This window comes from Thunnus albacares, chromosome 16, assembly GCF_914725855.1.
Source record: "Thunnus albacares chromosome 16, fThuAlb1.1, whole genome shotgun sequence".
Classification (NCBI taxonomy): domain Eukaryota; kingdom Metazoa; phylum Chordata; class Actinopteri; order Scombriformes; family Scombridae; genus Thunnus; species Thunnus albacares.
Window position 1 is genome coordinate 27,665,745 of NC_058121.1, and position 27,989 is coordinate 27,693,733.

Sequence of the window (27,989 nt, forward strand, 5' to 3'; positions counted from 1 at the left end):
ACACACACTCATATAGTGTAACAGGCAGTGTGTTGTGTCTACAGAGAGTCAATAGATTGTGGAAAACAAGTTGCACATAAACAATAGAGTGAATCATTTCCCCCAGGCCCCATTATACTGGGTATGGATAAGGCTGCTATTGATGCCTGACCACTCTGAGCAGGAAGTGTGTTTGTGTATTTCTGTGTCCAGACCTCCCATTGATCCATCCAGCCAGCCAGTACAGAGCGAATCCCATCATTAGACCCGCATCACCACCTGTCTCTTTCTCTTTCCAACTTAGTTTTATTCATTTAGACACTTTGTAAGAACAATAAACAAATATAACTGTCGAAATATGCGTATCGGTGTAGTTCTGAAAGTATTGGGTCGGTTAATCAATACGTGGGTTTATTCTGCCCTCGCTGCTGTAGAGGTGGAGGTGCACAGTCATGCAGCAAGCTAAACACAATTTGGCCTTTGGAGATTTTACTGGAGCCAATTATGAAAAAGGGAAAACAGTATCGGATAAAACAGCCGGAATTCAATATAGTGATTACAAAAATTATGAGGAACCATAAACACAATACAATAAAAGAGTCTGACTGGGTGGATTAATAAGGAATCTGGAGAGCAGTAAGTTGAGATTTTTGAACACTTAAAGGAGATATATTGGGTTTTTTGTGATTTTCTGTCATTTATATACTGTTATGATGTTGGATATCTATGTTAAACATGGTCAAAGCTCCAAAACTTGAAGTGAATGTCGGTAAAACGACTCCCTGCAAGTCAAAAACCAGCTTCAGCCTGCCCTGACGCTTTGTTTTTTCGACCTTACCGATGAGCTGACATCAGTTTTCTTTCCAAGAACTATAATTGACAGCACACACAAACATTTTTGTAACTTTAATGGAATATGAAGTTCAACTGTATGTTAGTTAGTTAGTTAGTAAGTTAGTTGTTCCAGATGTCTCCAAGGTTGTTCGTCTATGGCTTATTCTGGACTTAAAGGTTTTACAAATAACGAGTTTTGTGTCTTCTTCACTCACGCTGAAGAACTTCCACACCAACGCCATGTTGTGTGTGTGTGTTGTCTGTGCTGCAGCAGCTGTGTGCATGATATGAACCGTAGTGCGGCTATGTGCAGAAAATATGATCAGCAAAAAAAACGGTTATATGAGACTGATCGCGGCCGATTACCATAAACAGCCGTCCGTTCCGTAGCCTTCGTTGCTGAGGTTTTTCCATGTGTTGTTGTGTTGTCGGTCACATATTTCAGATCGGATTTCAGCGTGAACATACACGGATGTACGTTCTCTCTCAGTCCAACAGCAATTCAACAAAGTAACCTCTTAATGCTGCAATTCATGAGCACTTGCGCCTGAGTCTCTAAGTTAAACTGATAAGCCAACCAACCAAATGAAAGATAATATGTGTTTTTACTCAACCTAACAATTCTAACTTGAATATTTTTTTTGTTTTTTTTCTGACATTGCTACATTGAAGAGCCTCTGATGACTCATCCAACTTGTGATGAGCACTGAATGACTCTTTTATGGACTAAAAGATGAATTAATTAACTGACAGATACTTGATAGATGTGGATAATAGAAAATACTTGTTTCTCTTGAACACATATTGCATCCAGGGAGCATCCTCTAAACCATTTTTCCTGTGTTTCTCTTGCACACCATTCTGGCAAATGTAGGCAAAATAATAGATGAATACATTTGAAACACTCGGGAACACGGGTTGAGAGCGTGATTTATGTGTCACGCACTGTTTGCCAGAAGAGGTGCGGAACAGTTCACTAAACATGCAGGTCAATTTGTCGGCTTGGTTTGGAGTCATGGTTGAGTATGTTACGCAAACAATACCTGGACTACTTTTTGTATTCCTACGCTCTGGACAGATCTAGGACATGAACTCACACTGTGTTTCTGATCAACACATAGTTTCCATCTTCTGTCTCATTTTCTGCACATTTAGTTCCTTCATGTTTAATTGTAAGAATACAAGATACATGTTATATGTATCTGTAAAGTTTTGTCCATCAAAAGCATATCTGTAAATTCTCATAATAAATCATATCTTTACACCACTACATCCTGTTATTTGTACATCTCACTATTATAAAAGTAGACTAGATTTGGTTTAAACTGCTGGATGTGTGTGTGCTCATAACAGCTTTCTATCTTTCAAGGATTGATCTGCATATTCATTGTTGGATAAATATTTACCTTCCGTTCATTGTAGGTGAGAAATGTGATGATTAAATTTGCATGTTTCTTCATTTGAAAAAAAAAAAAAAAAAAAATCTACTCGTGTTACTGGATTTTAAAAAAAACACTCCCACACTTTTCATTATTCTTCACATTTTGCAGGTCTTGTTTCTCTCACTGTGTTAATCTTTATTTGTTATCACAGCCGCCTTCTACAATCAAAAGAAAACATTTTTACTTACAATGTGAAGAGATGAAAGACTGACAGTGGTGCAAATTTAAATACACTTAAGAACTATTTATTTGTAGCAAACAGTGACTCATGTCTAGTTTTCTGTAGCTATGTTACTACTAAATGTGTGTTTTATTGGATATTTCTTGTTTACCTTCTTTTTACTTCACTGTTTTAATCTCTTATTTTCCACAAAAGCCCTTCTAGTGGCGAATGTTGCATATCAGCATAAGGCAAATAAACCATAATAAATAAATAAATGGATGGATTGGTGGAGGATTTTTCTCTATTCATAAAAAATAAATATTACAAAAAAGAACAATGGCGTTAAACCTAAAGTAAACAAGTTCATTGTAATTCTTACTTACATTCAGGTACATCTACAGGCTTTACTAAACATAATAATCTAATATAAATGCAATGCAGAAGAATCCATTAAACACTCAGACTAATCCATCAGATATTAGCCACATAAAATAACTATAAATGTGAAAAGTTGCTGTTTTATCAACATAGGTTGTTTCTTTTTTCAGCACTCAACCTTCAGGTTTGGAGGGAGAAACTGACCTGTTTCCTGTTTTACCCAGCAGTTGCAGTCTTTTCTGAAATACTGAAATACTGAAATACTGAAATGCTCTACTGTTGACTGTTATTAGAGCTTTTTTAGTACCAACCAAAATGTGTCCATTGCACCGAGAACCCACGACTGTCCAATAGTAAAAGTTGGCTCAGAATTCTTGCTCAAAGTCACTCTTCCTTCAGTAATAAGGAACGTAAGGAATAAATATGGACGTAGTTACCGTGACGTCACCCGTTGGTTTCTGAAGAGCGGTTTTGAAGCTCAAAGCGAGCCGCTCCGGCCGTCTCCATCTTGGCAGTGCGTGACGCTGTCTAACTCCCAGCCAATCAAAAATGGGCAAAGAGGCGGGCCGAATGGCTGAAACAAGCCACCTAGCGGCTGGCGGACCTGTCACTCAAAGCAGCCATGTCCTTCATTATGCATAACTTTATGGCTTAATAAAATTTAAACGGGTGAGTTATAAAAAAATTCACCCCCCGTACAGTTGTCATGAAAGGAGAAATTAGCTACAGAGACCAAAACCGTGTTTTGTACCAGGCTGTAAACATGTTTATTTCTGCTGTAAAGTTGGACATTTTAACATGGGGGTCTATGGGGATTGACTCGCTTTTGGAGCCTCAAGTGGCCGTTCAAGGAACTGCAGTTTTTGGCACTTCCTCATTGGCTTCATTTTACAGCCCCGGAGGTTGCCGCTTGGTTTCAACCCTGCGATGCCAGTTTTAGAGTGTCAGGTTTGTGTGAGTGGAGCAGGTGGACCCAAACGCAAGCGATGGCAGGCACAATGCCGGATATTTAATGAATAATATAAAGTCACTGGAGACGCTGGGAATAGGAACCAGGAATCAAGACCATAAATGCAGGAACACCGAAGATACTAAGGCACAGGAACTAGGGTCAGAAACACGGGACATTAACGCAGAATAAACTCGGAACACAGTATGAAAGCAGACAACTTGACAAAGACCGAACTGAAAACTGGACTATAAATACACAGGGAGTGATTGCAAATGAAACACAGGTGAGGGGAAACGAGACACAGATGAGACACATGAAATAATCAAACACAGGAAGTAACGTGACCAGACACAAGGAGGAAATATTTCAAAATAAAACAGGAACTAAAGTAAACAAACAGGTGACACAAAAAACACAGGGAGGAACAAAACCAAAACCAGGAAACACAAATGCAACACAAATTAAAGAGACCCTCAAAAAGTCCAACTAAAAACAGAAAAAGTCTGAGGATCATCAGAAGGAAAACAACAAAAACCAAGGAAGTCAAAAGAACAAAAACACAAAGAGTCCAAAAAACCCGATAGGACGTGACATAGAGAGTATTTTTATTTGTTTTGTTTTGTTAAGTTTTGTTAGCAGAAGATGTTTGTAAGCAGTGCTGTGCTGTGCGCCATGTCAGTGTAATAATATGCAGTTTTTTTAGTAAAAGGTTGAATGCAGAAACACTATTCTTGTTTTCATGTAATTTTCATGTAATTATACACCAATTAAACATAGTTATGAAGATTATATTCCATTTCTACCAAGTCTGTTATGTTAGATGCCACTAAATCTTACACACTGGTCCTTTAAATGACTGAAAATGTTTTGTAGAAAACAGTACAATCCTTGTATATGCACCAAAAGTCAGGTATCAGCACTAGAATTAAAAAATGTCATCAGCATACAGCTAAACATACTCAAATTTCTATTTAACTTTATAAACCAAATGATCGAAACGATTTATTACTATTCATAATAGCTGTTGTTAAAATAAAACAGGATGTTATTGTCCTGGTAATATTATCTCTAATTTTTACTTTATTATTAGTATATATTCTTTAAATTATTATAATATTTTTTTCTTATTATATATTGATGTTATTGTTTTGAGGTGATAGTCTTTGCTGTCAGTGCATAGTAGGATCCATAGATAAACCTTCATAAGCATAAATAAAATAATGATACAGTTAATTATACATCACGAGGACGACGGCTCTTTACTGCTTTATCTCCTGCTCTGCTTCCATCCGCCACTTTTATTTCCCGCCTTGTCCGAGATGAATTTATTCCTCCGAGATTGGCCCCGGCGAGGCATTAATTTAATATCGACCGCTGCTTTGTCTCTGTTCGCCAATATCTACAGTAGGAATCCATAACTCCTGATATTAAAAAAGTAATAAGACAGAGAGAGAGAGATAAGAGCGGAGGTAGAATGAGAGATGGGAGGAAGATGAGGTGCAGCGTAATGGGTCACACTCATTACCAGCACCAGCTGCTGTCTGTCCGTCTGCAGGACTGATTGCTTGTTATGGCTGAACATTAAAATCAGCTGTGGACCAATACGGGCTTTTCAAGGACAGTACCTGCATTTAGGGTTTTTACATGTCATTTTTTTATTATTTTGATGAGTGTATATTGTGCTTGACTGTTTGTTTTTGACTTTGGGAACTCAAACTCACACTTACTGGCTTGTTCCAGAGCTTTCAGTCCTAAAAGTCCTAAAATGGAAAGTTTGAACATCTACACCTCCATGACAACTTAACAAACCACTGATGAAGACAGTGTGTTAGGTCAGAAGCTCAGGAACATGCGAGTAAGCGGACCTTGAATTGAGAATGTTTTGTCAACTGCAAGTATTTCGATTACTTGTTCAAAGCAAGCAGCGACCTTCCTTGAATGACCACTTGAGGCTCCAAAAGCGAGTCATTCCCATGGATGTATTATAAGAGCTGGATACCGGACTAAAAATGGCGCCCATTCAGTCCTATAGGAATTGCTCGCCTGGCGCATACACCAAAAGAAGTTTCTAGCTTCCGCGTTTGCTTCCGCGTTGTGCGGCCCACTGAATATGTGCAGCAGTGTTTCCCCCGCTGGCCCCGCCCAAGAGTTCCCGCTTGGCCCATAGACTTTACATTGTGATGACGTCACGGATTTTTAAATCGCTTTTCTCGGCTTGAGGAAAGTTTTACAAACATAAAACCTCCATGGATCAAAAGTTCATAATAGAAAGAGTCATAATTGACATTGTTTGCAGTTTGAGGGGTCCTGTCAACAGTTTTACGGGCGTCTCTTACAATGGTGGTCTATGGGGGAAAATCCTTTGTGGGCCGCAAGGGGTTTTTTCGCAGCAATACCGCAAGTGGCCACTGGGAAAAACTGGCTGCAAGGCAGACCGATGGGGCCCTATCCAGCTCTTATTATACATCCATGGTCATTCCCCATAGACCCCCATGTTAAAATGTCCAACTTTACAGCAGAAATAAACATGTTTACAGCCTGGTACAAAAGCGGTTTTGGTCTCTATAGCTAATTTGTCCTTTCATGACAACTGTATGTGGAGTGAATTTTTTTATAACTCACCTGTTTAAATTTTATTAAGCCGTAAAGTTATGCAAAATGAAGGACATGGCTGCTTTGAGTGACAGGTCCGACAGTCGCTAGGTGGCTTGTTTCAGCCATTCGACCCGCCTCTTTGCCCATTTTGGATTGGCTGGGAGTGAGGCGGAGTCATGCACTGCCAAGATGGCGACGGCCGGAGTGGCTCTTTAGAAACCAATGGTGACTATGTCCATATTTAAATACAGTCTATGGTTTGAAGTTCTTATAGTTTTATACGGGGCAGTAAAGATCTTACACATTGCACCTTTACTTGAATGATTGATTCATAAAAAAAAAAAAAAAAATTCCTAAGATCAGCGAGGTATGAAAATATTTGTAAGAGAAAACACGTTGACTGGCTTTAATGTCGTGTTCTGCAGGTCGGACCGGTCACACAGAGGTGGTGAGAGTTGTCTTCCATCCAGACAAGATCAGCTTTGCCAACCTGCTCAAAGTTTTCTGGGAAAGCCATGACCCGACTCAAGGTACGACCTCACCCACCGGCACACTTACAGCTGAACCCTTAAAGGGAAAAGAGCAGTTTGTTTTCATTGATAAACAACAGAATGAAAAGAGTCCTTTGATACAGGGAAAACTGTGAGTATAATTGTCTGTTTTGTGCCGGATTTGTTGCAAATTGGATAATACTTTCAGGTCAAATGCACTTCTCACTTCTGTTTGTCTGCCTCATTTCTTTGATTTTCATAAGACAGTTTTAATAACCACACTATAGAAACACCAGCAACAATGACGGTTTGGATAATGACAATTCAGATTTCATTAACTTGACTGCAGCTATGCCAAATTCCTGCCTGACTGATGAATCATAATTATTTCACCCAATCTCAAATGTTTGTTGCAACACTCTTAAAAGAACACTCGAGGAAAACATTCCTACTTGTTTATAGCTGCCAGTGGCCCCAAGAGGCTTTAAGGCTCATTATACACCAGAAAACAAGACTGTTGGATGGAGGAAAAATGAAAAGAAAATGTTGCAATTCTTTACCGCTCGCAGGGAAAAAAGGTAAAGTTTGTCCTGAGAAGAGAGGAAGAGCCATGCTTTGTCCTAAATTCGAAAGGGTTCATTCAGTCTTTTGGACGGTGGCCATTTTAGGACATCAGAGGACTCGTCGAAGCTTCATTGGTTGAAGCTGTGCGCTAACAAGCTATCATTAGCTTTCTGGGCAAAACACAACTGCAGTTAGCTTTCTAATATGCCAACATTAGCATACAGATAGCATGTTAAAAGGCATGTTGACAACTATTATATTATAACTGTTTATTTTTTTATTATATTTAGCAATGAGATGCTACCATGCTAACGTCAAGACATATTTGTGATTTGTGATGTTGGGCTGTAAAAATAAAAATTGACTTTGACCTGTTGGTGTCAATCGGTGAAAAACAAAATCATCACCGAAGATATTTTGACAAACAACAAACATCCCTACAGCTCAGCAAACATGGCGGCTGGCAGTGTGACGAGCTGACATTGAAACGATGAAAAGGAAAACGATCACTTCAGTCCTGCCAAGACAGACAAGCCATATTTTTTTGGAAATGCTGTCAGCTGTTGTTTTCAGATAATGTGATGGTCCCTCTGCCAAGAACTGCGGATGAAGGCACCTCACGTCAGCTGAAATTCTCAAATCTTGATATTCAGATATTGTGTGTGTGTGTGTGTGTGTGTGTGTGTGTTCAGGGATGCGTCAGGGGAACGATGTCGGGACGACGTACCGCTCCGCCATCTATACCTACACAAAGCAGCAGCTCGAGGAAGCGCTGGCCTCCAAAGATGAATACCAGAAGGTACACACGTCTATCCACCAGTCATCCCTCTATCATTGTCCATCTCTTTCTACCAAACTTTTTTCTTTCATCTCTCTTCTTTCTCTTTTCCTCCCCGTGTAATATGTCCCATCCTTCCTACTCTCCCTCCCTCCGTCCTTCTGTCTTTTTCTTCCTCCTTTTCAGTCCCTCCCTGTTTCTGTGACTCCATTTCCCAGCATCCACCTCCTTCTTTCTCAGAAACAGTGAGAAGCTTTTGGCTGCAATAGATGAATACTGAAATATAATGGATCTTTTTCTGTGTGTGTGTGTGTGTGTGTGTGTGTTGCCATATATGCCCATATGCTACCGAAGTCAACACACACACACACACACACACACACACACACACACACACACACGCTCCCTCTGTTGAACTCTCTCCTGCTGAGACTTCTGCACCATCATCCCACCAACAGGGCTTGTTGCCATGGAAACTGAGGAGGAGGAGGCGGCTGTTCTATTCTACTCTATTCTACTCTATAGAGTTCTCTTCCTCCAGTATCCTTCCCCTCATTCGTTCCTTCTCTTTTCATTCTTGAACCGTGTTTCTTTCAGCAGGATTTGTGTCTCAGAGTCTCTCTCTGCGTCCTTCTGTCCATCACTGATAAACACATCTGACACTGTTTTCATGTTCTGATGTAAAAAAAAAAAATAGTTGGTTGATATGTTGAGCAACAGTCTGGTGGGGTTGAAGCAGTTCATTGGGTTTGCAAGCAATCAGACACCATAATTGTAGTTTTCTGTTTACAAATGGGACAATTGGACATCCTAATAGCTTTGATGCTGCTCTGACTTTTTGTGTACAGCTACCAATAAGTACAACATTTCCATTGGTCCATCAGGGATACTTTATCCTAATTAAGTGCTGTTACAATACTAAAATTGTACAAATTACTTAAAACTTTGTTTAAAGTCAATTATATGGCTTTTATGTCAGAGAGTACTGATTTTCAAAGGCTTAAAAAACCAGCAGCTTGTTTCCCAAAAACATCTTAAGCTTAAGATAATCATAAAATTCATCTATTTGGTTTTTTTATACTTGCAGGATGTTTCAGGGCCCGAAAAGGCCATTTAGTACACTGGTGTCCAACCTGGGGGTCCTGACCCCGGCTGAGACACTCTTTTGTTTTTAAGGACTGTAAGAAAAAAATTTTGGGGTATTTGTCCCAGCATTTAATTAACTTCTGTGAAGAAAAACAACTAAATTCAAGGGTTATTTAAAAGTTTATATCTATATTTATTAAGAAAAATAAAGTCTGCTAAGCTATGAGAGCACATTACAACATAGACAAGGAACATCACAGATTAATGGACAGATTGGACAGTCATGCTCCAAAAAGTATAGGAACCTTTTTCAGTTTGGGACGGGCAATGAACACCCTGTCGGTCAAACTCTCAGCTTCATACATGAGAAATGACAAATAAATCAGTTTGAGGAAATTTGCTGTGGATGTTTACGGTCCAGAGAGGATCAATTGGTCCGGGTATCATCGGATAATTTGTAATTCGTTTATAATTCAAAAACCAAAAAACGGTAAATCTGTTATTTGTTTTAAAACAAAAAAAACGTTTTTGGTGTCAGAATCAAATAACGAAAAACTAATCAAACCCGGCCCGTTTTTGGTTTTTGCCGATTCGTTTTATCGTTATTCCTTTTTAGACTGAATATCGAACATGTCTGCGGACATCAAGCCAATTCATTTTTGTGTTTGAAACCAAAAACGGAAGTCACATGATCTATTCCTTTTTAGTTTCCAAACGAAAAATCCAGGAAAACAAATTCAAAAGACCGCGCAATTTTAATTTAGAAATCAAGTATTTTTGTTAGTTTTGTACGATAGCGGAAGCGACTACATTAGCCTACCCATGATCCTCAGCGACCGTTGCTGTGGTGTATTTATGTTTAATTTATTCTCTTGTCACCTTCATATATTTCATACACTTCGTTTCTTTGTTCATAGCACACATTATTTTCTTTACAGTTCAATGTACAGTAAAGTACGTTGATCCCGATCATAACCAATAATCTGCAGTACTACATAATGTTATACTGACTATATGTTAAGGATGTCGCTGGCGTCTTCACCATAGCAACGATACCTGGACCTGAATCCTAGTGGGTTTGGTCCTTTAGCAGCACTGTCAGGCCGAAACTTAAACATGTCCACAACAAATATATATATAAACAGGCACATTATCATGAAATTTGGATTTTGGATATTCATCGTCTCCAGATAATTGTCTTTCATCTAATATACCGCTTTTACAACTAAATTTCCACTTGCACACAAGATATATGATACTGCAATAGGCTGGTTGCCATGACGTTCACTGAACTTATTCACGCTCCGCAGAGGACGAACCTGTTTAAATTAAGTGTTTTTAACTGGTGAAAAGCAAAATTGTCAGTTATGTTGTTTTGTTCTGTTGCATTTTTTTTGTATCGTTAGATATTATGAACATAGTCTCAGTTGTTATAACCGACTCAAACTTAGAAATAATAAACGTAAATTTAATAGGAAGTGTATGAATGCAGCAGCGCTTGTTGTCAGTGTAAAATAGATCCATAAGAACTGATCACTCTATATATAACCTCTATTCTAAGGACAATTTTGGCACCAGATATGTGTTTTAATACTTCAGTAGGAGGATCATATTGCCAAAGCTGGTATTGTTGAATGTGTGTGTGTGTGTGTGTGTGTGTGTTCTGGAAGTTATGGACAGATACACACATTTTCTACATCTCTGTAAACTGTGGTTTTTCCATCCTATATATACAGACAAATAGATCGATTATTTTTATCCACCAAACACATCTCTCAATCAAAATCTCTCCAGTTTTTGTTTCCTCTCTCTCTCTCATTTTTTTTCTCACCAGATTGCCTCCCCCACCCTCTCCCATCTGTGTGTGTGTGTGTGTGTGTGTGTGTGTGTGAGAGCAGTTGGCCTATAGCAAACACACTCCATGCCAAACCATCTGGGCCTTAAATCTGTCCTCCACAAAAATCGCTTTAGTTGCAAAACTAACACACACACACACACACACACACACACACACACACACACACACACACACTGACTGGGAAGGTTTGTTCAAATTATGTTTTGAGTTTTTGAACGTCTGTATCCATATATTTAGTTTGAACTTGTCGGTATCTGATGTTTTACATAAAGAGTCAATTTGCGGATTTCTGTGCCAGAAAAGATGAGAAGATTTAAATAATTCAATGTTTTTTTTTTCTCTCTCTCTCTCTCTCTTATGAGAGCAGATGCATCTCTCACTTTTGTTCTCCATCGTACGTTGACTTCGCGTGCATACGTGCGGAACCGCCTTTAAAATATTGATGATTTTTGTGCTTGTAAAAATCTTGGGTGGAGTCCTCTCAGTTGATGAAGTCTTTGTAGATGTCTCTCTTCTCTTTGTCTCTGCAGCTACGGCGGCAGCTTTGTCTAGTCCTTCTTATTCGTTTTTAAACTAACTGAAAATGGAAAAAAAAATAATGCATCACAGCACAGAGGATTTTCCCAGGATACACCTACCAGACACTTCCTGAATTGCTATTACTATCCACTCTGATACTTAGAGTTAGATATCATCTTCTCCTTGTCTTCCTACCAGGATTTATATGTGCAGCTGTAAAAAAAAAAAAAAAAAAAATGTAGCTGGAAGAGCAAAAACGGTGAAATACAGACAGAAGAAGAGAGGAAGTTTAGGCGAGAGGAGAGTGAAAACGAGAGAGAATAGTCTGGTTAATTTGGTGTCAGGGTATTGACTGTGTTCGCTTCGCCGCCTGGCTTGATTGTATTGTTCACACAGAGAGTGATTGGGGGGATTTGGTGTGTGTGTGTGTGTTATTGTGTGTGTGTGTGTGTGTGTGTGTGTGTGTGTGTGTAAGGTACAACAGCACTGCAGAAAATTACCTTGCAGGCGGCTGGCAGTTGTCTGCAGCATGAAAGGAGCCTCCCTTTTCTTCTTTTGCCTCCTACCCATCATTAGGGTGTGCACTGCGTCTAAAATGGCAGGTGGAAGTGGTAACTGTGTGTGTGTCTATGTGTGTGTGTGTGTGTAGTTGCGTGCTTGCTTTATGTAATAATGTGTGCTCGCTCAGTGGGTGCAAGCATGGGTGCTAAAGCAGTGAGTACTCATTGTTCTGGCATCTCTTCCTCTCGTGATACACCTCTCCGGCTACATTTTCTTTTCATGAACATTCATATATCTGCTTCTAAACACAAAAACAAGCTGCTTCTCTTTCCTTTTTCTTTTCTTTCCCCTTTCTTCTTTGTCTATAAAATCCCTCTCTTGTGCTTTTTGAACGTGCCAGCTTCACCTTTTTTCATTCCCGTTTTTTTTTTTTTTTCATTCCTCTCTGTCTCGTGGGTGCTTATCAGTGTTGTTCACGTTTTCTCTGCTTTGCCAGAGCAGTCAAGGTATTTGCATTCCAAATGAGCAATCTACTTCTCTGACATGCAAATTAATGGATGTGAATTCTGCATTTATAGCAGGCTGCGCACACAGCAGTAGAGCCAGCCCAAACAAGCGCACTGAAACTGAAAAGGCAGCGGGGGGGGGGGGGGGGGGGGGGGGGGGAGGATGCCACTACAGCAGGAGAATGGAGAATGCAGCCATTTTGGTCATCACAGGTGGTGTTAGATTGATGTCAGTGGCCATATTTTTTAGCTTTAATCTGCCTACAGTTAGTATTATGAGCAGATAAATGTCATCTTAAAGGAATTAACCATACAGATAAACATTGCAACAGATGTAACGTATCCAGCTGAAGCTAATCTGCAGCACCTGGTTGAACTCTAGATTCAAACAATCAAACAAATAAAACAGAATCAGGGTAAAACAACAGGACAGATGCATGTGTATATGTATATATTGTATATGAGTACATTAACATATAGGTTATGGTTGTGTTTTTTGTTCCATAATTACGAACCTTTTACTGAAAAAGACGACAGACCAGAAGGTGTTCTGCAGCTCTACAGTCACCACTCTGGTCATGACTCCTTCATTGTTATATATAAAAATCATTAATGAGTCACTTATGAAAGAGTCCAGGGTAGGAGGGCTTCGTATCTCGGAAAGGAGAGAGTTCCAGAGGGTGGGGGCCTCTGTCTCCGCCACGCTGAAGGCTCTGTCTCTGAAATTGCATTGGCTGGTGCGGGGGGACGGAGAGCAGCCCCGAGTCCGAGGACCGCAGGCTTCGGGAAGGTGTGTGTTGGTGTGAAAGGTACTGGGGGGGCCAGGGAGTGGAGGGATTTGTATTTGTATTTCACAGCCATGGATCAAGGTCTCGGTGACGGTGTTTGAGAGTGACGGTTGGAGTCGGGAGATGTTTTTGAGGTGGAAAAAGGCAGATTTGATGTGTGACTGGAAGGAGAGGGTAGAGTCCAGGATGACGCCTAGGTTGCAGACTTCAGGGGATGGGGAGATGGAGCAACCATCGACCTCCAATTATAGTATCAAATGCTCTACATGTAGGCTTGAAATATGGCTGCCACGTAGGAGTGCAGCAGTTGTCGTCAGCTTGGATTCACTCCAGTTAACGGTTGATTAAGTCAAAAAAGAACATGGAAAATGTTATAAAACATTCATAAAACCGCTCTTGTAGCCTAAGTTACTTCTCCGACGTTGCTCCAAGCATTTGGTGTTTCGCTAGTAAAGAGTTGAGGAGGTGATGTGGTGACAGTGAAGCTTTATTGTGTTTGAAACATACTGAATACTGGAGCTGCAACGATTAGTTGATTAGTTGATCGACAGAAAATTAATCACCAACTATTTTGATAATCAATTAACCATTTTTAGTCATTTTTTTAAGAAAAAAAATGTCCAAATTCTCTGATTCCAGCTTCAAATGTGAATATTTTCTGGTTTCTTTATTCTTCTATGACAGTAAACTGAATATCTTTGGGTCGAGACTGTTGGTCGGGACAAAAGCAGATTTTTGAGGTCATCTTGAGCTTTGGGAAACAGTGATCGACATTTTTCACTATTTACAGGAGTTTTATAGACCAAACAACTAATCGATTAATCAAGAAAAAAATCGTCATGTCATCATTAATGATTGTTAGTTGCAGTTCTGCTTAATACAGATGAACAGTGTAGGAGTAGATTATGCTGCAGTAGTAGTTTGAGACGTTTCTATTGACGTTTTTATACATTTTGACATCGTTTCTTTCACTTTCTGTGTTGTTTTCCTTTAAAAGTAATGCAGACAGGAGTTCTACAGTCTTTGAAACTTAAACTTAACACAACATTTGCAACTGAAATGTACTGTAGACTCTAAATCAAAGCCACAACCATCAGTGACTTTCATTTGAAATTCCCCAAGACACACCGGCTGCACAATTTTTCCTGGTGCCACTCAGCCGCTTTGACTTGTTTTAGCGCTGACGTAACGTGAGGAGCCGGGCCCTACCCTTAAAAGATTCAGTGATGGTCGACCTGCAGTTTGCTGTGTGTTTCAGCTGCTAATGGTTCTTCATAAGGTAAGAAAGTGGAGCACATTACCTCAGCTCTTACATCACAGCGCTGGTTACCTGTATGTCAAAGGACTGATTTTAAAAATACTTTTTTAAGGCACTAAAAGGGACAAAACCAAAATATAAACACGTCAGACTTCTCAGAGCCTTTGGGACTAGTTTTTACTTTCTGTTCTGAAGGTTAAAACAAACCTCCGCTCAAAAATGGGTTTTTCCTCTTCACCTGGTGGTTTCACATTCATCTGCTGAAATAGAAAGTTTCTCTGTGCTCACCTTAAATCTGAGTTTATGGTGAGCACCTACTAGGGATGTGCAGAGATCCCAGTATTTGTATTTGTATCTGTATTTGTTGAGGCAGCAAAAATATTTGTATTTGCATTCAAATGAAAGTGGAAAGAAACTTAAAAATCCTGTTTTTGTTTTTATGACACTTTTAATGTTAGAAAACTTAAGTGTTACAATAAGTGTTCATGAATAAACTACCCCAAGTAGGCTGTGGCTGAGGAGGTAGAGCGAGTCATCCACTAATCAGAAGATCGGCGGTTCGATTCCCGGCTCCTCCAGTCCACATGCCGATGTGTCCTTGGGCAAGACACTTAACCCCAAATTGCTCCTGATGGCTGTGCCATCAGCGTATGAATGTGTGTGAATGGTTAGTTTCCTCTGATGGGCAGGTTGGGACCTTGCATGGTAGCCCCGTACCCATTCAGCGTATGAATGTGTGTGAATGGGTGAATGCCCTTTGAGTGGTCGGAGGACTAGAAAGGCGCTATACAAGTACAGTCCATTTACCATTTACTTATAAAGGAGGTCCCCACACTGGGTCTCGAACTGGAGTCTCCCAGATCATAGACGACTGCGCTGTCTACTGAGCTAAAACTTTACTCATCACCTCATTGCAGACAGACTTCTACCTATTTATACACCCATAACACAGACACAGCACATCGTGTAACGTGTAGGGAGGAACTTCAAAGGCGATTATTTGCACTTTACATTTATTGCCTGTTTTTTACAACCCAAATTTGTGGAAAGGAAAAGGGGGACAACAGGTTATGGAGAGTCCCTTGGGAGCACTTTGCTTGTGTCAGTAGCTCAGTTTTATCTCTGGGGAACACCCCCAACAAATAAGTTTTTAAAATATTTGTATGAAACAAATATTCGCATAAAAACCAACAATTTGTGCTTTGCCAAATAATGTATTTGAATTCAGGCACATCCCTAGTACCTACAAGCACTATCTGGGGCCAATTGTTGTTCAGTATTGTACTTAAACCAGTGTGATGTTGAAACTTGAAGCAGTGAAACATCGTTTTAACGAGGGAGAACGACTGGGTGTAATTTCAAGAATTTTTAACTAGTTAACTGAACTTTTTTGTAGAAAAATCATATTAGACACAAATTATTTTTTCAAAACAGAGTTTTTTTTTTTTAATATATATCTTAAAGGGAGCCTGGAGGGGGTCTAAATTTAAAAGATTTTAAATCAAGCTTTTTCTGCTTCCTGCTGCTTTTTTGGGGCCATTTGTTCCATTTTACTGCATTATAGCTTTTATTCCTTTGTCCTTTATTTAGTCAATTTGCATTCTGTATTTTATTGTATTCTATTTTATTTACTTTTCCTTCTCATTGTCTTTTAAATGTTGTTTTAATGTATTGTCACTCCTCATATGAAGCCCTTTGAATTGTTTTTGAAAGGTTCCATAAATAAACGTACCTTGTCGTATGTAGAAATCCATCTTTCCAGCCTGAATCATGAAGTGCAGCTGCAACAGAAAAGAGATTCCCAGTCTGATTAAGCACTGTGCTGAACCTCCACCCTACTTACCCAAATTAAATTGTGGCGTCAGTACAGTCATGGTGGGAAATCTTCACAGGAAGTGATGAATCAAACAGCAGTGAGCAAACACTGTGAATTAAAAGCTGAACCTTTTGTATTTTCCTGCTATAAAAGCATCTCAGACCCCTCTGGGTTTTGTTTGCTGACGTCTTCTTTAACAACTTCTGAGCGGTGACGTCAATGAAGTTAAAACGGTTCTCAAACAATTACCCCTCACTAACTATTAGAGGCACCAATGTGTGAAATTACCCGGCGCAGCTTTAAGTCTGATTGTTTGGTATTAAAAATAAACTGAGAACTTTTTTAGTGTTTCCCACCAGAGTTTCATTCCTCTCAAACTGCAAGTGCATTCAAAACAAAACTTATTTATATTCTACTGCTGTTCCTTATTATTTGTGTCTGTATTGTACAGAATGTGCAGACTTGAATAGATTTTTGTATTTAATACACAGTGTTTTACTTTATATTTATGTTGCTCATGTTCTCTTTTCTTAGATATGATAAAAGATAAAACATGTTTAACATTGAGGCTACAAGTAGATCTTAAAGTTGAGATTGAATGAAAAATGCCTTTTTAACTCTTTTAGATCACGTCCTCGGTTATATTGTCCACCTATTTAACTATATGTCAAGAAAATTAAAAAAAAAAAAAAATCAATTTCTTTGTATTCTTATATCAAATTCATTCATTTGCACCACTAGCGGAGAAGATATAGATTGTTGTGTCGAGAAAACTGATTTTACAGTCTGCAACTTTTAACCTCTGAGTCACTTTTGAGTGAATTCAGTAACTATGGCGACACGTTATGTTGACAACTTCAGCGACGAAGCGCTCTGATTCGTGCCTCTGGCTTCTTCTCCATAACAACTCTATAATTGCTCCGTCACAGTTCTGACAAAATAGCAGCTGTTCATGTCAGTTAAACTGTTATATAGGGGTTGCTATAGCAACGACGCTGGTGGAAGAAGAGTGACAGTAAAGCTGACCTCGACCTTTGAAAACCAAAAGGACTTTGATATCAGCTCAAATAATCTCAATCCTCTCTCCAAACATCTAAATAAAGCTTTTACCAGCTTTGTAAACCTCATATTGTTCACAGCTTGTAGAGGCTCCGGGCCCCAGGGGTCATCATCAGAGGCCTCCAGCCCAGAGAAGAGGCTCCCCGCTGGGCCTCAGGTCCCAGGCCAGCTCCCTGAGGGCCTGGACCTGACCTCTGGTTCTCTGGCTGGTGAACAAAATCCTAAATGTGGAGGAAGTGGAGGGAGGGAAGGATGATGGATGTGATCAGTGAAGTAAACACTGGTGACACCACTGGTTTGATGATGTATGGAGCTTTGATTAAAATGGGTTCTTCATCAGCTCATGGTGTGATGGATATGATGCCGTTTGATTGATTACATATTTACAGGCTGATCAGGTCTGTTCTGGATGCAGGATTTTAATCAGACCAAATGAGAAATTTAATTGGATCCCATAAATTGCATCAATATGCAATTATTGGCATGAAAATTATCAAATTTAAAGACATTTAATATCATAAACATAAATTGTCAGTTCAAAAACTATGAAATAATATAGAAAACAAGCATTTAAATATGTTTCTTTGGTGATTAAGGTGAAATATTTTCACATATGAATAACTGGTAATGACTCTAACTCATGCAGTTTCAAGAATTCAAGTATCAAAATAATGTTGCTTTGCTATTATTGGAATTAATTTGGAAAGATTTGTTTACCGTCCTTCAAAGAATAACAAGCAGAAGAAGACTGGAGGCATCTTTAGATTAACTCAGTGTTTCTGTAAAATATCATGAAAAGTTGCCACATACATCATATACAGTAATTCAGCAGTAAATTAGAGTATGACAGTTTTGCAGTTGAATACTCAAAATTAAATTAAGCATCCACAGTTATTAAAAGAATTACCCTGAATACTTAACCAGCAAATGAAGCGTTCACATTGTTAAATATTTAACCAAATAAACATGATGAACTCAGAAACAGCAGCCAAAAGAAATACGCTAGAGAGGGTTTCATCAGAAAAAAAAAACATGTAGAGATGTCTGAATTTACTTTAATTGTGATGTTTGAAAGCCTGAAGGGTAGTTTCTTTTATATCGTTGTTTAATGAGGCCAAGAGGATAATAACCAGAAAAGTCTGCTGTATCCTCTGAGTGCAGAAAGTCAGGAGGGTGAACAGCAGCTTTGCAGATAAAAACATGTAAATGTTAAACCAAATTTTGCTTCTTTACGGTTCACAATATGATTAAATAAGAAGCTCACTGGGTAACGAACATGCTAAAAAAACAAAGCAACAGTCCTCCATCAGGAATAAAAGTTTCAGAAATGTGTTGCTTTCTCTTTTAATTTACCCACACGCCATCTGGTTGAGTAATTTTATCTCAAGAAGTAGAAGGTGTCATCACCAACTGATTCTACTGTCAATGTGTGTGTGTGTTTGTGTGTATTGTGTGTTTTGGTAGGTACTTCCCTCCCTGCAGCTACACATGTGTGTTTTGCATAAACACATTAGTACTTCGCAGTATGAAGCCTTGATAAGATTCGATCAGATGAAAGTCAAAATGATTGTTTTGGTGAAATCGGTTCGATATAGACAAACAACACGATCCAGGAAGAAGAAAGTAGGATATGAGCATTAATGAGGGCGTCAAATATTTTTTAGGTTATGGACACAGAAGCAGGATACTTGCATGTATCTCCACTCACAATCCAAAATTTTATAGAAAATTCAAAGAGAAATACACATGATTTGATGTTTTCAACATCGTGGAGCTCAAATAGAACTCCATTTCCCATCATGCACTTTATTCTTGTTCTATTTTCCTTTGCTGTTGCTGCAAAAACTGATTCTCACATGTCAAATTGTCATTTTATTGTCTCACTATTGTTGTTTTTACTACAATAATCAGCCAGTTTAGTTTCTTGTATATCCATTAACGTTGTGTCTTTGTGTCTGTTTTCTTCAGGAACTCACACAACAACATTTTGGTCCGATTACGACAGAAATTGCCGAAGCCCAGCCGTTCTACTACGCTGAAGACTACCACCAGCAGTACCTCAGTAAAAACCCTGAAGGATACTGCGGCCTGGGAGGGACGGGAGTCTCCTGTCCAATAGGAATCAAGAACAAGGCCTAGAGAGCCAATGACTACGTTTACGTGCACAAAACATGCTGGTTTTTGCCTTTATTCTGACAGTTGGAGCCACTTGAGCCATTTTGCTTCTGCGCCAAAAAAGGTTTTTTTTCAGAGTTTTTCACGGGTGGCGGACTTGTTCAACCATCTTCTTGACAAAGGTCGGCGTTGCAATATTTGCGCATATCCAAAAACCTGTTGATAGTCAAGTTTAAAAGGAGGTGTTTCTCCCTTCAACCAGCAATGTGGGTTTTCTTTTTGGGCATGTATCTCTACTCCAGCCTTGCAAACTGTTGGCTAGTTTGGCTATTAGCGACTGGTTTGTTTACAACACATAGAGCTGTGTGTTGCAAACTGCATTAAACATACGTATTCCGATTGGCTGTATACATGTCCAAAGGATGCTCCTAAAACCTGAATAATATCAGCATATTCCACATGTCTTAAGAAGGATATGCTACATTCCTAATGAGGCCTAATTCAGAATATCCAAATGGAATATGACCTGTATCAAATTTGGAATTTTGTCATATTGGGAATAATAGTGGAATATTAGTGTGCATGTAAACATAGTCATTGACAGCCAAGAATAATCTGTTCAGCAAGGATGCAAAGATAGAGTGATTCTTGAGGTTTAATTTGCTTTCGGATGCAAAAAGCTTTGGGTTTTAAATAAAATTGCATCAGATTTTTGTACATTTTATGCTGCTTTAAAGGTATATTTTTTAAACATCAGTTTATCTTTGTTGAATTTGGCCTATTTTTCTCACAGAACCAACAGCTTTTCCTCTACATTTCACTGGAAAGAATAAACATGTAAAAGATGTTGTTTTTTTTAAATCAGTATATTTTAGATTTTATTATCTATGTTTGTGCTGAAAGAATAAACTCTCCTCCAGTTATCAGAGAGCTGTACAGATTTCTACCTGCTCTGACTCAGTGACAGACAACATGAACTGCTGCGTAGAGGCTGATGGAGGCCGTCAGTCTTCTCAGTATTAATACTGATCATCGCGGTGCCTCAAACTCTATGCATATGAAGTTAAACTGATGTGACGCATCACAAAATAAACTCCTTTACAGCTGCAGTACAATTTCACATGTTAGATACATGGAGAAGCGTAGTCTACCTGTAAGACAGGTGCACAGAACCTCTGGGTGGTGAACTGTCACAAGGTTTCAGCATTAAATTATAAACTATATGTTGTGCAGACAGTGTGCAGCAGCAGTTCACCACTTTTCCACTATGTTCTACCTACATGAGAGATAATTACAACTTTTGCTACTCAGAGACGGATTAGATTTGCAGCTGCAGATTAAAATGATGTTTTTGTTGTTCAGGTTTGTTTATATATGATGATTATTTAACTGCAGGTTGCTTCTTAAAACGTCTGTAGAGGAATCTTAACATATTAAAAAAAAACCATCTCAAATCATAACTTTGCCTTCTTTTCTTTGAATTCTGACTGATTTTTTTAAATGTTTTTTTTTAAATGTACACCATGCATCTGCTGTCCACCCCTCACAGACAATAAATAAAATTGAATGTCATTATGAAAGTAAACTCACAGTGTCGCTGGCTAGTTTTCCACTTTTAAAGTCATTTAAATCCTCTGAGTGTCTGTTGTGAACTGTTAAATTAAAACGCTTACTATGGATCCTATAATTACAAAGTCAGCTTTATATTACGGGTTTGCTAATGGAGATCAAAGATCATCTCTCGGCCACTTTAGCTATCAGGATGCATTAAAGGTATTATTACTGAATATGCAGTGGACCGGCTAAACAGGAGATTTAATCACTTAAAAAGTGTTTTAATGTGTTTTCTTTGTGTGAGAAAGATTTACATTTTATATCTTAACAAGGTCATTAAAACATATTTTCATCATCATTTTTTTGAACTCAGAAAGATGCTGAAATGCTCATTCATGCATTTATTACGAGCCATTTAGAGCATTGTAATCCTCCTTTTTACTGGATTATCAAGAAGATCAATAAGAAAACTACAAGCTAAAACAAAGAAGATGGATCACATCACTCAGCTGCTTCAGACGCTGCTCCGGCTGCTTGTATCTATCAGGATGGATTTTAAAGTTCTTCTTCTTGTCTATAAAGCTTTCAATGACCTCCTTCCTCCCTACATCAGAGACTTTCTTTCATTTTATGTTGCAGCCTCCACTGCTTCTCTTCTAGATGTTCCTTATGTGACCCATAAAAGTGCCGGCGAGGCTGCCGTCTGTTTTTATGGAGCACACAGGTATAAACTCTGGATATTACAATGACTCTCTCTGTGTTTTTAAAAGGAAATTAAAGACCTATCTTTTTAATCTGGCTTTCGATTTTAATCTGGAGTGATGTTACAGCTTTAATTTGAAAGTTTTAATCATTGTTTTTTATATCATTTTTATCCCTTTATTCTATTTTATTCATGTTTATCTATTTTTCAACACTTTATTGTTTTAGTGTTGTAATTTTTTTAGTGTGTTGTTTCAATGCTGCTGTGTGAATGTTTGTATGAAAGGTGCTATATAAATAAAGTTGAGTTGAGATGTGTTTGTGTGTTGTGTTTCGGGGCAGGATTTTTGGATGACCTCCTTCCTCTGATCTTTGCCTGAAGCGATGTTCCAGTCCGTGACTCATCTGTCATCGCTGTTTATCTCCATGCATGTGTGTGTTTGTACAGTATATGTGTGTGTTTTTGATGGTACAGCATGCAAACACACACACACACACACACATACACACACACACACACCAGCAGGAGGAGAATGTGTCTGGTGCCAGGCCCTCCAAAGCTTGGCATCACCATCGTGGAGAAGGAAGAGATCAGTCTCTTTCAAAATGGCAGAGCGCCACCTTGGATCTCCTCCATGATGCAGACTGCAGGACCACGGCTCGCTTCCGAAAGCCAAACCTGACCACTATTTTTGGAATGCAGCTGATGACGGCTGAGATTTTGCACAAATATTTGTCCTTTTTCATATAAAGTGAAATCCAAAAAAAAAATGTGTTTATGTTTGCTCTTTTAATTTGTGTTGAGGTGGAAAAAGTCAAAGAGCTCAGACCACAAACACTATGAAAAATGGTGCACATGCATTCATCTCTGTGTTGAATCTGATCATTATTTTCTGTTATATCATCAGTGGATCAATTCTACTATGAACATATTCATCCTTTCACAGGAGGATGACACCAGCTGGATCCCATTTTAATAAACAGACAATATATTCTCAATACATCAGTGTGACCTCATGCACAAAAACATCCTTTTATTATTATTATTTCAGGGCTTGTTGGTTGGATTTGTTGTTCTATGCAGAGTAATAATAACTCAAAGAGCACCGTGACTGGTTAGAATAAAAACATTAGTAAACTTTTAAACAACTCTTTTATAATATTTGCCAGTTTTTTCTGATGAAAGCTCTGCATCTACTGAACCCGTTTATGTTTAAATAAATGATAATAATTCAATACTTCAGTTTATTTCTAGTGCAACATCACTGGATGAGTCTCTGCACACTTTACAGGTTGAATAAAACAACAGACAATATGAATTAAAATATCCAACACAATACTTCAATCATTTAACAGTATTAAGATGATGATGTGACGGATGATGATGATGATGATGAATCAGGGATCTGATGATGGTGTTTGCTTGTAGAGATTCATTTCATAGAAGGTTTCACACACTGGTGAAGCAGGTGTAGCATCCTCGAGTATGAATGTGTGTAAGTATGTTTTTTTTTAAGGCGCTCAATGAATCTGTAAAAAGATCAAAATAATGTGATTGTGTTACTTCTTCAGGATCAGTTTATGACAAAGCTTCACAAACTTCTATTAAAGTTATAACACAATCAGTGTGAAGTAGTGAAAGCTGGCATTAATGTCTGCTCTGTTCGTTTGTAATCTTTTTTATTTATTGTTTGATCAGATTGTTGCAGTTTTAGATTGTTTTATTGATGCTTTGACACTATTAATATACTGGAGAAGTTTAGCTTCTTTAAATGATATAAAAGGGTTTTGTGGGAAAGTAAGTAAGATATAAAATAAAGTCTTGTTTTGGTATTTCTAGTATAAATGAATAAAATGTCCGGTCTTACCCACACTGGTGTTACTACCAGAATCCAACTAGAGACCTGCTGCATGTTATTAAAGGACAATAACAGTGATGTTGCAAGTTTCAGCCATTTTACTACAGAACACCTACTTTACATCACAATATTTTATTATTATTAAAGTCTCCTCCACTCAAAAATGTGTTTTTCTTTTTGTTCCTCCAGTTGAATGTTTGAGCTTCTCTGTGCAGAGTTTGTTTTCATCATCACATCAGAACTAGTTTGGAAGACAATTGTAGTCCAATATTCAACTTTTACACAAGTGAGATGTGGAAACTTCACAAACACTGAGGATGAACTTTACAGTGAAGGAGGAGACATCTGGTGTCCAGCAGGAAAACTTCTGAAATGAAAAATATTTGCAGAGTCATAGATTGTAGATTTTTTTAATGACATAGGATAAGATTTCTAACCAGGTAATTTAACTTTGTTTTATTGAAAAATCCCATCAGACACTAAACTCAGCTGTGTTTAGTTTACATTATTTCTAATTGACATTGTGGGTGTATGTGATGTGATGTGTGTAGCTTTGTATTTTGTATGGTGTGTTCTGTGTGGGTTTTTTTTTTTTTTTTTACTGTTTGTTGTTGTGCTGTTGTATGTTGTTTGTCGGGGACTTCAGATGCAAATTAGCTTCAAGCTAACTCTGGTGCAGTGCATCTTTAATGTTTCAAACTGCACACTGTCCCATTCAACAAATAGATAAATGAATTATTATTCAAAGTAGAGTATTTTTTTTACATGTCTTGAAACATGTCTGGAGGGGATCTGTATTATTATTATTATTATTATTATTATTATTATTATTATTATTATGTATTTTTCTTACCACTCCAAGCATCCTTTGGCTTCCATTAATTTCTGTTTGCTATGAGAGTTTATTAGCAGGCAGCTGAAACTTAAAGTCCATTATCTTTTTGTTAAAGTTATATTATTGTCATGCAGACTTTTCACTTAAATCTGTGTTCACTGCACATTATGAACCAACAATAATATAACTTTGATGAATGTGGACTTGATGTTCACTGTGATGGATTACAAAACTCAAGCAAGTTTAAAAGTCAGATTTTCATATGCAGAAACAAATGTTAGCAAACGGCTAATTGGACAAATACAAACTTTACAGTAAATGTTTGAATGGTCAGCAAAACTGTTACATCTACATGATTCATAGTTAAGGAGGTATATATAATTGTCCTTTAAACTGTGGAAATGTTCCTTTATGAGCCCAAAATCACCTCTGCAGGTATTTATTGATGTTATTATTTCAGAATATAACAAATGCATCAATAAAAAATGTTATTTCAGAAGAATTACTCAATATTTTTTGGTTTATTTGCAGTTAAATCCTGACTTTCTCTGTGTTTACAAGCTGTGTAATAAACACTTTGAAGTCTGTATGTGTGTCTGCCTCTAACTCCCATCTGCTCCTTCTTCACCGCTCTTTTATATTCATCATCTGTCATCTGAAGCCGACAGTCAGTCATCGCTCCTCTTTATTATTCACCTCCTCAGTCATTCCTTTTCACCTGCACAGAAACACATTTTTTCATCTTCGTAACATTCAAATAACAAAACATTTTCTGTCTCTTACGTGTCAAACCGGATAATTAATGCTGATTCAGCTTGACTGCAGCACTCTGACACCTCTTGAATTTCCTTCAAATTGTTTGTTTATTGTAATTTCATTAACATCTTCTGTTTGGATGCTTGTTTGTACCTCGTCTACATGTATCATCACACCAGAGCTGCAACATCATTATCGATTCATGTGCAGATTATTTTCTCAATTAACTGATAAACCGTTCAGTCTATAAGATGTTAGAAACTAGTGAAAAAAACTGACATTTCTTAATATGCTCGTTTTGTTTAATTAACAATCCAGAACCTAAAGATATTCAATTTACTGTCAAGCAGCAAATCCTCACATATGAATATTTGTCATTTTGTGCTTGAAAAATAGTTTTCTGTCGATCGACTAAGCGAATAATTATTGCAGCTCTACTTACTTCAGTCAAACTACAAACTCATATCAGACAAAACTGACTGGACCAGACTCCATATTTGAATAAAAAGGACATTATATTGGCAAACTAAGTCTGTAAAACCTTCAATTTGTGCTGACACGAACATTCTGGCAAGTTTCCGGTCAACTACTGATTCTGATTTTAACAATTAGTCCGAAGGGGGAAACAAAATTACCATAATTTGTGTCTGGTTTGCATAATTGTACAGGAGGGAGTTGTTTTTGTTTTAAGTGAAGTCTCTGAGTGCTGAAACTCATACTTAACATAGAACTGACAAACCCAACGTTATTAATGTCTTTCATTTTATACAAACACTGTTATTTCTTTAATTCACTAAAACATTTGAGATTGTTGCTGAATCCGTCACTAGTTAGAAGACGGGATTATGCTGCCATCCAGTGGTGATCAGAGGAACGAGCACATGGTTAAAACCCACTGAGGCTACTAACACACAGGACTGAAGGCTTTCCTTTGAGCCAGGAAGGTAAGATTTCATATAAAAGACCAGTTCAGGTGCCAAAAGAACGATCATTTCAGTCTTAGAATCCATCTGTAGACCTGAACTCATTCAACAACGTTTACTTTCTGAATCTAAATCCATCCTCCTCCCTTCAATCTGCAGAGAATCCATTTGTGTCTGATCTTTTCTAGCAAAATCACTTAAATACAGTTAACCTCAATATGAGATTTGAAAAGCATAATATGACGGTTTTATTTGTGCTTCTACTGTTCATATATTTGAATCTTACAATCTCCAACAAATAATAATGATAACAAATAGGCCTATCTACAATTTCTAAAGATCTGCCCTCAAGAAGAAAACTATATCGTTTTGATGATTCATTTTGTTGTTCTTCTTTAATTTTTTCCAGGCAAAAGAGAAACAATTTTTCAAGTGTGTCTTAAAACAACAGTCAGGAGCCCAAATGAACAGTGAAACCTGTTTTTCTTGCTGTAATCATCAATCCTGTTCATACTGACCATTAGAAGATCCCTTCATAATGCACTTACAATGGAAGTAATGGGGGAGAAAATCCGTCTGTGCAAAAATGAAGCTAATATGAAGCTTCAGCGTCCAAATGACTCAAATCAAGTAGATATCTTTCAACGTTACAGTCTTTTTAGTGTCAAAGTTCCTCTTTTTGTTACTATACTTCCACCTGCAGCTCAACAGGGAAACACTGTCCGAGGAAACACAAAGAGGGAATTTGATGCTAAAAAGACTGTAAATGTGTCAGATATCCACTTGATATGACTAACTCAGACTGATGAAGCTGAATATAAGCTTCACATCAACTTTTAAATGACTGTGTGGACACACTGTGGATTTTGGCCTCCATCACTTCCATTGAAAACACATTTGAAGGATCTTTTAATATCCAGTATGAACAGGAGGAATAATTACAGTGAGGAAAACCTCTTTCACTGTTCATATGGACACCTGTCTGTTGTTTTAAGACCCACTGGAAATACTGGGAACCTGTCCTTTAACCAGTTTTCCCCTTTCAAACACGTTAATAACAGTTTATTACCTTTTAGCTTGTTCTTGTGCAAAAGTAACAGTTTGTGATTAAAATGCTACTTGTGTTGTGTAGCTTTTACACTTTTGGTAAATGTCTCTCGACAGAAATGACGTATTTAAGTCGCTCGACACTTTCCTTTCATGTCTCACACCTGGAGAAGTTTGTTATGTCGCGGACACCGTCGTCTTTTGTCCCACCATGTGATTGGGTAGCGTTACTAGCGTCGCCATGGAGACTGTAGTTTTCACTGAACTTCCTTATTGACATTTTGGCGTCTGTAACTTTAGACAACAGTAACATCCTTGTTTAATTAGTCACGGTCTGGATGATACACTGTAAATAAACCTGGTTACCATGGAGACGGCTGAAACCTTTTTGAAAACGTCGCGCGACTCTTTAATTTCTGTTGAGCGACACTCATCAGAAGTGTCGAGCGACCATAAATCAGCCCTAAGTGAGTGAATCTGCATTTAAAGTTTAATTGTGACGCAGAGGACACGTTGTGATGATGATGATGATGATGATGATGATGCCCAGTAACTGTAGCAACCGTCAACTTCCCTCAACCGTCAACTCAGCTGCGACGAAAGGTAACGTTTAATAATGTCAGGTTTAAAA

General features: G+C 38.1%; 2 protein-coding genes across 3 annotated transcripts in view; both read left to right on the top strand.

Moving 5' to 3' along the window:
- The window catches only part of msra (methionine sulfoxide reductase A), a 42,525-nt gene extending 21,383 nt beyond the window's left edge, over nt 1-21,142 (top strand). Inside the window, exons 4-6 of the mRNA XM_044376444.1 lie at nt 6,769-6,873; nt 8,091-8,197; nt 19,536-21,142. Of these exons, the coding sequence (XP_044232379.1) occupies nt 6,769-6,873; nt 8,091-8,197; nt 19,536-19,706 (383 nt within the window). The 3' untranslated portion in view covers nt 19,707-21,142. The remainder of the gene's footprint in view (nt 1-6,768; nt 6,874-8,090; nt 8,198-19,535) is intronic.
- A 6,370-nt stretch (nt 21,143-27,512) lies between these two features.
- Nucleotides 27,513-27,989, top strand: part of si:ch211-140l13.3 — a 46,303-nt gene continuing 45,826 nt past the window's right edge. For both annotated transcript variants that reach the window (XM_044376402.1, XM_044376403.1), the window contains exon 1: nt 27,513-27,961. The gene's annotated coding sequence lies outside the window, so the exon portion shown is untranslated. The remainder of the gene's footprint in view (nt 27,962-27,989) is intronic.